The 13,484-nt window shown below is 42.7% G+C and overlaps 1 protein-coding gene across 14 annotated transcripts in view; it reads right to left on the reverse strand.

Moving 5' to 3' along the window:
* Nucleotides 1–13,484, reverse strand: part of Srpk2 (SRSF protein kinase 2) — a 218,125-nt gene that overhangs the window by 6,800 nt on the left and 197,841 nt on the right. For 9 of the 14 annotated variants that reach the window (XM_037203581.1, XM_037203580.1, XM_037203589.1 and 6 more), the window contains 5 exons: nt 10,204–10,304; nt 10,003–10,110; nt 4,714–4,783; nt 4,024–4,116; nt 3,557–3,649 (listed from right to left, as the gene is read on the reverse strand). In XM_037203581.1, the coding sequence (XP_037059476.1) occupies nt 3,557–3,649; nt 4,024–4,116; nt 4,714–4,783; nt 10,003–10,110; nt 10,204–10,304 (465 nt within the window). The remainder of the gene's footprint in view (nt 1–3,556; nt 3,650–4,023; nt 4,117–4,713; nt 4,784–10,002; nt 10,111–10,203; nt 10,305–13,484) is intronic. The other 5 variants (XM_037203586.1, XM_028855543.2, XM_028855545.2 and 2 more) reach the window with 2 other exon arrangements.

Raw genomic sequence — 13,484 nt, forward strand, 5'->3', positions numbered from 1 at the left:
GATTAGTCAGCTGCACTTGATACTTAATTTTAACACATGAGCCCGCTCTCCTCCTACACCGGTGGTAGGGTAGAAACCTTACTCAGAACAAAGAGCAAAAAAAGATCCCTAGCAAATGATTCATGATGTAACTGCGGCAAACATGGCTCAAAGCAGAATGACAATTTTATATTTTGCTTTTGTCTTTATCAATTGTGGCATGTTAAAAAAAAAAATTGAGGGCTGGAGAGATGGCTCAGAGGTTTAGAGCACTGCCTGCTTTTCCAGAGGTCCCGAGTTCAATTCCCAGCAACCACATGGTGGCTCACTAGCATCTGTAATGAGATCTGGCGCCCTCCTCTGTATACATAATAAATAAATAAATCTTTTAAAAAAAAATTGAATTGATAGAAATTGCACATTGAGCATGGTGGTATATGCCTTTCATCGCAACCCTTGGGAAAAAACACAGGGAGGTGGAACTTCATGAGTTTCAGGCTAGCCTGGTCTACAAAGCCTATTATTCAAAACAAAACACATTTCCTTATTCTCACAGACACACTCTCTTGACAAGTCTTCACTCCTCCTATTATTATGTACATCTGTCAAAGTCCAAACCTCTTCTAATTACCACAGCAATTACAATCAACCAAGCACCAGAAAAGAGGCTGTAAACCCAAACTCCTGGTCATCTTAAAATATTTCTGGACTCATCAGTCTCTCTTATAGCCAAAAATAAAAAAATAAAATAAATAAATAAAAAAAAAAGGAAAAAGCATTCTAGTCACTGCAGTAACACCAAATCAAAATGGTTTTGGTCTCCCATAAAGAGAATGTTATGTATACAGCATGGTGGTAACAAGCCTGTAATCCCAGCATCTGGGAGACTGATCAAGAGTTAAAAGCCAGGGACTACAAATATATTGTAGTGATTACGAGTGCTTGTTGCTCTTGCAAAGGACCCAGGATCGATTTCTAGCACTTATATGGCATCTTACAGCCGTCCATAACTCCAATCCCAGAAATCTGAAGCTCTCTTCTGACTTCCCTGTACACCTGGCATATGTGTAATATACACACATATGTGCAGGCAAAACACTGCATAAAATACACACAAAATAAATAAATCTTAAAAAGAAAACAGTGAAACCTTGTTTTTAAAATCTGAGAGAGGCTGGGCAGTGGTGGCACATGCCTTTAATCCCAGCACTCGGAATACAGAAGCAGATGGATCTCTGTAAATTTGAGCCCAGCCTGGTCTACAGAGCAGGTCCCAGGACAGCCAGGGCTACACAGAGAAACACTGTCTCAAAAAACAAACAAACATAACAACAACAACAAAATCTGAAACAGACAGAACCAGAAGGTGGGAGTATGTAAGAATGCACACTAGCTTTCTCTTTGCAAATCACTTTCAAACAAGCGGCTCAAAAAGAATTCACGCTCTTAAGTCCTAAAGTACAAGTGCTAAAGATGGTTATAGACATACCCACACTCACAAACACCCTGCGAGCAAGGGTGCTGAGAAATGTGAAATGTGCCCATGGTCAATGAAGGGCCACAGGACAAGTGTATCTCCTCGAAACCAGTCATCTAAGTAAGCACCTCAGTGCAGCAGGCATCATTTACCAACTGTCCTTTTAGGAGGGCTCTTCCAAACAAGTAAGAAGACGTGCCATTGTTGCTGTTAGTTCTGGAATGACATTCACTAGATATAGAATTAATGGCTTACAGCTCCAGGCCAGCTGCAAAACCTAAGGAGCCTAAGAGCACAGTTGGGTGTGCTGACACATGCCTATGGTTCCAGCACTTGGCTGAGTCTAGAGATCAGGAGATCAAGACTCTTCCTTTTAAAAAAAAAAAAAAAAAAAAAGGTGGGGTGAGGTGTGATGGAGAGATGATTAAGCAGTTAAAGAGCACTGGTTGCTCTTCCAAAGTTCAGTTCTCAAAACCCACGTGGCAGCTCAAAAACAACTGTAACTCTAGTCCCAGGGTATCCGATGCTTCTGTAGGTACCATGTGGTGCACAGACTGTAGGTAAAACACTAATACACACAAAATAACTGAATAAAATAGAGAGAGGGGCCAGTGAGCTGGCTGACTCAGCAGGTAAAACGGCTTGCCACAAAGCCTTTGACATGTATTTGGTCTCCAGGAATCACATTAATAAAAGAAGAAAAGAAACAAAAGTGTCTTCTGACATCCACATACACACTACGTCAGCTATGACCTCCCCAATAAGTAAATAAATAAATGTACTTTAAAAAGAAAGATGAGGAGTGGGAGAAAGGGAGTTAAAATGAAACAACTTGGACTGGACTTTCCAGCTGAGTGTGAGTATATACACATGTTCATAGGGGTACATATATATGTACATGTGAGTGGAGGGGCCAAAGACAAACCAGGGTGTTGCTCCTCAAGAGCTGTTAACTTCTTTTGAGTCCAGTTTCTCTTCTTGGGGCCTGAAGCTTGACATTGTTAGGCCAGCTGTCAAAAGCCCCAACTCCAGGGTGCTATGTTCTCAGCACCTGGATCACACACCAACACACCTACCTGGCTTTTCTATGTAAGTACTGGGATTAAGCTCAGCTCCTCAAGCTTGTATGGCAAACACTTTACCAAACTACCTTTCTTCCCAGTCCTCAAGCAAACTTTCTTTAAAGGAGGATGTAAACAAAACTGAACCCAAGCTGGTAAAAACACCACCACCAAATAGGCTCAAAAGATAATAGCACCTAAGAAGGATTTCTGTAGTCATCAGACAAGATCTCATGTAGCCCATGCTAACCTCTATGTTCTATGTAGCTGGGGATGACCCAGAATTCCCTGCACCTTCCTACCTCAACCTCCTAAGTGTTATGTATGATTCCCAGCTTTTTCTGAGGATTCATTTTCTTAGGGTGAAGGGAGAGACACTTGGGGCTTTGAGGTATTTTTAAGCATTGATACTGCCTGGCAACTACAAATGACAAATAACAGAGTCATGGCAGTGAGAATGACATGATTAAAACCAATCACTGTTCGCCTAACACAATAGCACAGAAAATGGTATCTGGTATGTCCGTAGGCTTTCACAGGCCTACACAACACCGAATACCTCAGACATATCCAAGAAAATGTCCATAGCTATCTATGAAGCCCGTCTCTAGGCTGTCTTTGTTAACAATAAAAACAGAAACAGAATCTGTTTGTTTATAATGTAGCCTGGCCTTGGATTCCTGATTCTCCACCCTCAGCCTCCTGAGTGCTGAGATAACTGAGATAAGCCATCATGCCCAGCTGAATCTCGCTCTTTTCCAAAACTCACTGAAGTCCTTTCTACAAATATTTGAATACACAGTGTGTGGAGTGGAGTCAATAGGTAGAAGTTTGAGAAAGGATTGTTAGAAGCCTCCTTTTTTACAAAATTCTCACTCCACAGATGGCAGATGGTTCAAGATTATTTCTTGAGTACCTTCTTCGGCAGAACTCCTCAGATGCACAGTCTTGATCTTTTCCACTGCTCAAATATGAATGCACAATTTCTCCCTTTGGGAGAGGATTATGCTGAAAATTAGTGTTGTATAAATACCGTTACCTTTTCTGGTGAAAAACTCCTTGGAATATTTCCCCAACATAGCGTATTTTCGAGGGACTTTCCCCAGCAGTTCAATGATCAATGCTATGTGATCTGCATTGGGAAACATTGCCAGCAAAACAGAAACACACGACAGTTTAATCAGTACACTGCATGCAGACACTATCACTGCCCGCACAGACAGAAACGGAGCGCGACCTGAATGACCAAAACCAGCCTTTGTCCAGCTGATTTAGAACTCTAAGCTAGAGTGCACCCAGCTGTCCCAAGCACCAACAAGGGGCCAGTGTACAGGGTGACCACGGCACAGGCCAGACTCAATCTTCGCCAGCATTTACACCAGCACCGGCATTCTGCTCAGCTGCTTTTGGAATTTAGAAGAAATGCTTTGGTCACCATTAATGCTGCTCCTGTAGCTATTCCATTTCTGTCTGCATCGTGGCGCTTTTCAAAGGAAGAGGTACTACCTCTGCGATTGAAGAATTCCCGAGAATATTTTCCAGACAGAGCAAAATGCCTTGGGATACTGCCTAGCAGCTCTATGATGTGGGCTATGTGGTCTATGAGGAGAGAAAAAAAAAGGATATAGGAGTGGGGAGGACAAAGGGAAGGATGGGATAAAAGAAGAGGAGAAAAGTGAAATTAGTAAAAAATCAGAAATAGATTCAAATCAACAATGTCTGCAGCACATTCATGCAGAGGTTCATGGGACTGGCAGGCCTCAGACACCAACTGGAGCACCAACAATGACTGATGCCAGCTTACCACAGGCTACCCCAGCATTGCAAGCAAGGAAGGATGGAGATGGTCAGGTTTACAGAAGGAATTCAAGTCTGAATTCCCTAGTTTTCAACTGAGCTCCCAAACAGTACAGCAAAATGAGCAGCAGAGCTGTGATCAAAGGAATCACAGAGGGCCTAGGAATCTGTCCTCATCTACCAGCTGGGTTCCTTTACCCAGAAAACCAGGAAAACTGTGTCAGGTGGGTGCTGCCCATTCACTGGCACTGAGGGGGCTTCAAACTCAAAGGAAAAGCATCTGAATTTGGTGTTTGAAAACCAAAACATGGTTCTGTTTCAGTAAAACAATACAATACTCTCTAGAACCTGAGGAGGAGCACATCCACATTAAGGGACTCAGTGGGCAACAACACTCACCTTCGTCTCTGGAATAGTCTTCCCCAGAATGCGGTTCGAACAAATAGTCTCCTGTTGCCAGCTCAAATGCCTAGGACACAACAGATGACATGCTGAGCACTTCAGAGATGGCTCAAGAGCCAGCAGGTCTCTATTAGAAGAAGCCTACATTTGCAGAGGAGCACATGCAGACCAAAGAACATCCTACAACAGCTTAAGCCCTAGCTTTCCTTCTTCTGGAAAAGTTCACAGAAGCTACAGGGATATTTTTATACGTCTTCTAATGGGAAGGGCTACTGCTCTCTTCACACTGTAGAAAGTGGAACCAAGCTACCTAGAAGTCAGCAGCAGCTCTGGTCACTGCACACTACAGCTTCTATACAGAGTGCAATAAAGCGAAGGTCAGGACTCCAGCAAGCCTGTGTGAGTCCAAGGTCCTTCAGAGCAGACATTGTTGTGCTTTCTTCATGTGCTTAGGATCAAGGACTAATTCCAGCATCTTGGCCATCATCAGCTCACTCAACTCCGACTCAAGAAGAGCAGCCAGAATCAAGAGACCCTTCCCTTGGTATAGCAAATCACCCTGTAGGCCTCCTAGATGGCAGGGAACACCTCTCCTCATGCGGCTACCTACTACCACTCAGAATATTAGCGTGAAGAGAAGCCTACTCATTCTTACTTGCTTTGCTCAGAAAAAAAGGCTCAGGACTAGGATTCTAATTTTTTAAGATGTGCAAATACAGCAGTTGCTGTTGTTCTGATGATCAATATTTTTTTAAGGTTAACACCCATTCTAATTTCTTCCAGATTTAATACTACCATGGTTAAGCCTTCCTGCTTGCTGATGCTTGTGAATAGGTGACCATGCCTACACCTCTCCTTCTGAGACTGCCTCTCCCATTTCTGCTGAAGAGCCATCCCCAAGGGCTGCCCCAACATCAGTCATCCTCTTTCTCTCCCTTCTAATGGCAGAGTGCTGAGAAGACTCCTTGAGGCTCATTTACCAGGAAACAGCTGTCTTAACTAGCAGAGCAGCCACACACCCTTGACTTCAAAGACATGAAAAACAACCTGACTGAGAAAGAGAAAAGCAAGAGAAAAAAAACTATGATCAGCTGGCTCTGTGCTAAGCATAAAGTCAAGACATCTGTCCTGAAGCAGGCTTGGGTCTAAAAGGGCATAGCATGGTCATCTTAGCAAAAGACAGCCTGGCAGCCCAGCACTGCCACTGCAACAAGGACAATAGCACTAGGCACAGAGGCGTCAGTTTGGGACCCCCACCTAGCCACCCAATTAACAATCATGGCAGCTGGACCAATCTCTCACAAAGAAAACTTTTCATTTGGCCCAATTCTAAGTGGACGAGAGTGTTTCATACCTGAAAAGCAATTCAATAACCTGAAAGCCAGGATGGAAATTTAGAAACCCTAGCAGGATGAAGGAGACTTTAGAAGCCACTGGGATTCTGGTTTCAAGGAGAACCCTGGATGTGCTTTAGCCCCTTGCCTATGTAGTTTTGTGCTCACCCTTTTCATAACGCTACTTCTCTTTGTCCAACATCTTGAAAAAGATGATTTTTTTTTTGAATAGCACACAGGTTTCCAAAGTAGTACTTAAAGAAAGCTATCAATGAAATGATTTTTAAAAAAAGAAAACCAAAAAAAAAAAAAAAAAAAAAAAAAAAAAAACACCAACCCAGTGGGGCTGGAGAGATGGCTCAGAGATTAAGAGCACCGGCTGCTCTTCCAGAGGACCAGGGTTTAGTTCCCAGCATCCACATGGTAGGCGCTCACAACCATCTGTAACTCCAGTTTGATAGAGTGGTTCGATTTCTTAAATATGACATACAACAGGGCAAATACATGTGACAATGAAAACATTGACCCCTCCCCTTTTTTGGGTCACAAAAATGTTTTAATGCTAGCAACTATGGAAATAGGAAACATTATTGTCATCTACTGACTAAGCTATTCTCTAGCACAAGTTCTATTGTTAATATTCAGTATTAGGCAACTCTGGAGTCTTCCTTCGGTTCTTGGTCTAGTCCCTTTAGAGGGCTTTCACCTGGGTCACTGTTCTCAGTTCAGGGGAGAGCAAGTACTTCTTTCTCTGTTCTGACTAAATAAGGTTATGACCTGCCCAGTGCTGAAGAAGTCTGGAGAAATTTGTCAGAATTAAGTTTTGGTTTTTTCATTCTGATCATGGCCAGGACTCACCATGAAGACACAAGAGCTCCCCTATTTGGACAAGGACACCTGCGTACAAAGAGGTAACACTCAGCACACAGACTTCTATATGCACTATACATTTACACCCACAAGATGCCAAAAGCCATGAATTGGCAGATTCTGCTGCCCTTCTTGGTTGTAGTTGTCCATCTACAGAGCCCAAATTCTCCTCCCAATAGCACCAGGGTCCCAATGCAGCCTTGGTTAGCGTTATACCATTTGTAAAACTGGAAGGCCTATGAACTCTGCAACAACTATCTAAGGCCTTATCAAGGCTGGGCATTATGAGGGCAAATTTAAACTCCAAAGGGGGAAAAAAGGTGGGCAAGCACTGGCTCCTCCTCTATGGCTTGCTCTCTAGGAAGAGCAAGTGACCTCAGTCACAACCTTGCAAGGAGGGAACAAAGGCTTGTTCCTTTGAAAAATACCCATTTCAGCCACTGGATTGACAAAAACCTCTAAGCAGCCTCAACAGCACTGAGATCACCAGAAGCAGTCTCTTGAAAAGGGGTAAAAGGAGACAGATACAGCATTTCCTTAGTGCCATGTGATTTATTGAACTATAAACACCTTACAACAAGAGAATGATAAATGGGCAGAAAACAGCATACAGCACAGGAATAAGTCTTACGGGAGGCAAGACAGACAAGCTGGTGTAAGAGTATGCCAAGAGCTCAACTGTTATCCACATTCCTGTAATGTCCTGGTTTTCACACTTATGTCACCAAACTTAATATCCAAAATTAGAAGCATAAAATTTCATGGTTCAAAGAGTTCTCAGAGCCTGACCCATGGCAGCCTTGGCACATGGCCTTCTGTATTGCTGAGGACAATAGAAATTGGCCTTGCTCCCATCTGAAATGGGATGTACACGCACTGCCCAGCACACACAGCCCATCCATCAAGGCACTCCTTTCCTTCTGACCTGGCCTCTGCCTCCTGTGGTTTGGCCTCCACTTCCCTCTACCCTCACATTGCAAAGCAAAAGCCTCTCCACACAGAACCTCAAAATGAAGTAACTATCACATGGACAGTAGCTTCTTTCAACCACTAAGAGCTAGATTTTTGGTTCTCACTGAAAAACAAAAGTTTTTAATAAATTTAAATTTATTTTCTAGAATTATCAGAACACAAGTCTAGGAAGGCAAGGTGTTTCATACCTGGATACATCAATCATCTCAGATAATGATAATGTGAAAGAGGAAAAGCATCTCATGTTTCTCATATCATCCCACATTATCTGCTTAACAAAATGCTTTTACATTAGGCTGGAGAGATGGCTCAGCAGTTAAGAGCACTTGCTGCTCTTGTAGAGAACCTGGGTTGAGCTCCTAGTATAGACGTGGCAGTTCAGTGGTAACACCAGTCCCAGTGGATCAGACACCCTCTTTTAACCTCCACAGGCACCAGGCATGCACAATGGTACACAGACTATACATTTTTTTTTGTGTGTGTGTAGTTTTTCAAGACAGGATTTCTCTGTGTAGCCCTGACTGTCCTGGAACTCACTGTGTAAACCAGGCTGGACTTGAACTCACAGAGAACTGCCTGCCTCTGCCTTGTACCTGCTGGAACTAAAAGTGTGCGTCACCACACCTGGCCAAAAGTTTTGAAATGGTTAAAATGCTTTTATATTAGCACTACTGGCCATAAATTCAAAACAAAGATTAAATTGAGTTCTGAACACAGGTAAACATGTTTATTCTGCTTGCTCATTTTCCCCACCCCCTTTCAGAAAATGAGCACTAAGCCTTGTACAGGAATCCTTTCATTTAAATATCCAAAGAGAATTTCTTTAAAAAGCTAATACAAGATCTGAGGATGTGCTTCAAATGGAAAAATACTGGCCTAGTGGGTATGCACCTCTGGGCTCTACCCTTAGAACTACAATAAATTTAAGTAATACTAAATAGAATACACAAACACACATACCACCTTTCCCACCAAAGAACAACAAAAAGCCAACTGAGAAGAATGTGCTGATTGGCTGGATACTCAGTGAAAGACAAACTGCATTAGCTCTTGGGAAAGGACTACTCAGGCTTTTAAGTCACAGTTCAGAGCAAACGGCAACAAGATGCACAGAAGCCTGGTGCAGTAGCTATGCCTGTAATCTCAGCACTCAGGAAGCTGAGCTTTGAGACTAGTCTGGGCTACATTTCAAAAATGAACAAATAAACAGATGTTGAGCTGAAGAGATGGCTCAGTTGATAAAGTGTCTGCCATTGTCAGAACTCATATAGAAAGCCCAGGCATGGTGGTACATGCTTATAAAACCAGGTCTAGAGAGGCAGAGACAAATAATCCCTGGGGCTCATTCTTCAGCCTGCCTAACCTAATCAAGAGCTCTAAAATAATGAAATATCCTGCCTCAAGAAAACAAGGAGGATGGATGGCTGAAGAATAACACCCGAGGATGAACTCTGCTCTCTACTTGTATGTGCACACATGTGTACATGTGCCTACACACATATGTGCTCCTGTGCACATGATGTGTGGTGAGTCTGCGTTTAGCTTAGAAAGACAAACTCAGAATGTCCAAGTCAAAGGAATGCTCCTGCTGCTCCCAGGGGAAACAAACTCAACCAAGGAAGTTTGTGCCACTATTGTTGTCTCAGGAGAGCCAGCACATGCCAGAAACCAAGGCAGAACTCTCTGAGTTAGAAAGAAAATGACCGATAGGAGGGAGAAGAGAGAGCTGCACCTCTGGGAGAGGCCACATGCCTATGGTACAAACTTTCCAGTACAGTCACAGCTCTCCTGTGAGAAGGCATCTGACTTTGCCCCATGATGTGACAGGGAGCCTAACACACCCTAAAACTTCCAGAGACTAAAAGCAATTCCTTGAAGAAGTCTGACTGCTGGGGCGACAGGCTGCACAGAGACTGAAGAAGAGACCGCCTGTCACAAGCTTATGCCTCAAGCATACCTGAGAAGAATTCGTCCATTGCTGACAGCACCCAGGCACAACCTCCTTCTCTTCACCCACTTTATAATGGTCATCTCCACAAGACTCCACCCCATCAAGAGGATTCAAGAGAAGTCGTTTCTAGGGAAGACAAGTGGCAAAGGTGGTTCTTACCATGCACGCTGTGCTCCAAATGTCTGCAGGGGTACTGTAGCCAGCTCCTATCAGAACCTCTATGGACCTGTACTGACGTGTCTGGATATCCTCTGTGAAATGTTTATGCTGGAAAGGAATAGATGTGACAAATACCGTTTTTAAAAAAGCATCTTCTCACACAAAATCATGATTAAAATGTAAAAAGAAGACTCTACTTACCACCCAACATGCATTTCCCAGGTCAGCAATTTTTACTCTAATTTTATCTGCATTCCGAGGATCCAGAGGGTTCACCAACAGGTCAGCTGCCCGGGTTTTTGCTGTCATAAGCAAACAGCAAGATAGTTAAAAAAGAAGACAAGAGATTTGCAGTGTGTGAGCCAGGTACAGCCTTTTTTTTTTTTTTTTTTTTTTTTTTAAGGAGAGTGATAGGATGAGCCTAGAATCCTGCAGGTTGAACTACTAGTGAAACACTAAAGCCACATAATGATAAACACAGGTAACCAATTGCTTCTGAGCAATATGCAGTTCACCGATGTCATGCGAGCATGAACACCTTTATGGCTTAGTTTTGAACAGGAAGACGCCAAACAAGTGTTCTCACAAGTTGAAGTGGGCCATAAAAGCAGGTTTTAAGGCAACTCATTAGCTCAGATAACTCAACTTTGGGATGAGCCTGAGGGAGACTACTACAGCAGCCCCAAGTCCAGGGTTTCTGGCTTCAGAAAAGTTCTCAGCTAAGCCTTAACTATGCTTTAAGTAGTTATGAGCAGGTCAATACATTCCTCTTCATACTTAATCTGAGCCCTTACACGCTCAGATTTTTGATCATGTTGAAATGGAATTTACAGACTAAACAGAAAACTCAGATCATTGAAGAACAATAACACCCTAATTGATGAGTCCCTTTGTTCATGCCAAGTTGATGCTTATACACACCAAGCTTCTCTCAGTGTGTATTAAACTGAGGAACCACAGTACTTGAGGGGGTTCAATTTGTTGGTAAACCCCATAGAGGAAGTAAGGCCTGTCTTGCTAATAATAGCAGGGCAGACTGTAGCAGGGTCACCAGGACCTAAAGCATCCAGATAATCCAGAGGAAGGCTACGGAATCTCAACTCTGGTCAGTGTTTGAACTCTGATGGCTTTCCCTCAGTTTATGAATCAATTTGGGCCAGACAGGTGTAGAGGTTCTCTTAACACTTGCCTTATGCCTATACCCCTGTGTAAGGATGGTCATTCATATAGGGTCTTATCAAAGACTAGGATGGAGCTAAGGGAAAGAAAAGTAAAACAGGAACAGGAAAATAATGATAATGAAAGAAGCAGAAGAACCTAAAAGAGAAGGCAAAATGTAGAAAGGAATGAGAGCAATGTTCCAGGATAACCACAGTACACTGATCAACAGATGAGTAACTAGATAAGACACACCTCATACTATCACTCCCCCACTGTCACTGTCAAGAACAGTATGGTTCAACTGGATCCAAATCTTAGTTTCAACACCTATGAACTGCAAGCCTAGCAAATGACAAACTCTCTGAGACTGTTTTCAGGAAAGAATGAAGAGGAATAACCCAAAGATATACAACACGCACACATATTCAAGTCAGAACACCATCTAGCTGAATGGCCAAGCCTTGATTTTACTTTAGGGTCAGTGAGTGAGCAGGCACTTGAAGAAACTATACAGACATTCTGTGCTAGACTTGAGATCAGGTAGCTCAGTTGACAGGGTACCAGGGAAGGAGGTAATTTGGAATCCACTAATCTCTCCCAGTGGTTGTCTTTAAAGACATCTCCAAAAGCTGTAGGATTCAAGTGCATTGGAAGAAATCTACTTTCAAGACAACATTACCACAGTTTAACTTCAGTTTCTTTGCAGTTAACATTCCTCTGTGATCTCACTAAACTAAATCTGGTAACATGCTACTATCCTCTAGTTTCAGGTTTATAAATAGCTTACAGTGTGTCTTAAACAATCATATGTAATTCATTTCATTAATTTAATTGTATAAGTGCACAACAGGAAATAAATTATATTCTATGTGTGTCCCTGATTTTCTTTCTCAAGTGTGCCAGTTTCTCAAGTGTGCCATCGAGAAAAGGGACCTGACTGCAGCACTCCTAAAGCCCATGTGAACACATACGTACTCACCCCTGTTGCAAACTCATTCTTAGGAGTGCCTGGACTCACACTGCTCCCTTAGATTTAGTCACCCAACTGGGACCTGTCATAGTGTTTCTTTCTCACTGATGATGCTAACTCAAAAGTCTTACTGGCACTCTTTCCCTTCCAAAATGAAAAGCTGGTAACTTTTCTCTGCCTCCACTAGAGCATGAATAAAAATGGCAGGTTTTATTTTAGGAAGCACTGGGATTTTAAGTCACTTTCTCAAAATCTGATCTCTTTTGTCTAGCAAGATAAGATGGCAGGTGATGAGACAGCTGCCAGTACTTTGTGTTGCACATAAGATGTTTAAAACATCCCAAACAGAGGCTCAAACAGCCTCTCTCTAGATGAGGGTCAGAACTAGGACAATTAATGCCAATACCTGACAAGCATTGTCAAAGGCCTTTCTATATGCCGTTAAGGTGCCAGAACACAGTTAAAAAGACACACTAGAATGAGGAAACTCATGTCATACTCTGGTTGAAAATACAGCCAGTAATAGCCAGGTAATGGTGGCACACACCTTTAATCCCAGCACTCAGGAGGCAGAGGCAGGCAGATCTCTGAGTTCAAGGCCAGCCTGTTCTACAGAGTGAGTTCCAGAAGAGCCACAGCTACACAGAGAAACCTTGTCTCAAAGTCTCAAAATTAAAAGGGGAGAGGAGAGGAGGAATACAGACAATAATGTAAGCTCACAAGCAATTCGTATTAACATGTCAGAAAACTAGATACACCACAAAGAAAAACAAAACTAAGAGAGATGGCTGTAAAAGTGATACAAAAAACCTTTTTTTCTCTTTTTACATTTATTTACATACTGTGGAGGGAGAGGCACAGTACTTGGATGGAAGTCACACAAACACATGTGTGTTCTGGAGACTGAATTCAGGTCATCAGGTTTGGAGACAAGTGCCTTTACCTATTGTGCCATATTGATAGCCCGAGAAAACTTTTCTGGGAAGTTGACATTCAAGGAAAGCATGATGAGGATAAGTTCGAGGCAGAGGAGCTATGTACTGCAAAGACCCTTAACCACAGTCCAGCACACAATCTGAAAATTTCTGAACAGACCACCAGCTTAGGTGGTGCAAAGACATCAGCATGCTGTTAAGAAGCACTGTGGAGTGCTCAGGATTTACGGAGGAATGAGTCAGAGTATCAAGATTTGTGAGAAACAGAAGCTAGTTAGATCATTTGGGGAACAGGGAGAAGATGATGGGACATGCTTTAAAAGATGCATGTGTACTTCTAGGTAGAGAATAGCCTAAGGATTAAGAGCTAAAATGCAATGTCCATAACATAGCAGCCTGAACAAGGACTGATAGAG

This window comes from Peromyscus leucopus, chromosome 3 (assembly GCF_004664715.2).
Source record: "Peromyscus leucopus breed LL Stock chromosome 3, UCI_PerLeu_2.1, whole genome shotgun sequence".
Classification (NCBI taxonomy): Eukaryota; Metazoa; Chordata; class Mammalia; order Rodentia; family Cricetidae; genus Peromyscus; species Peromyscus leucopus.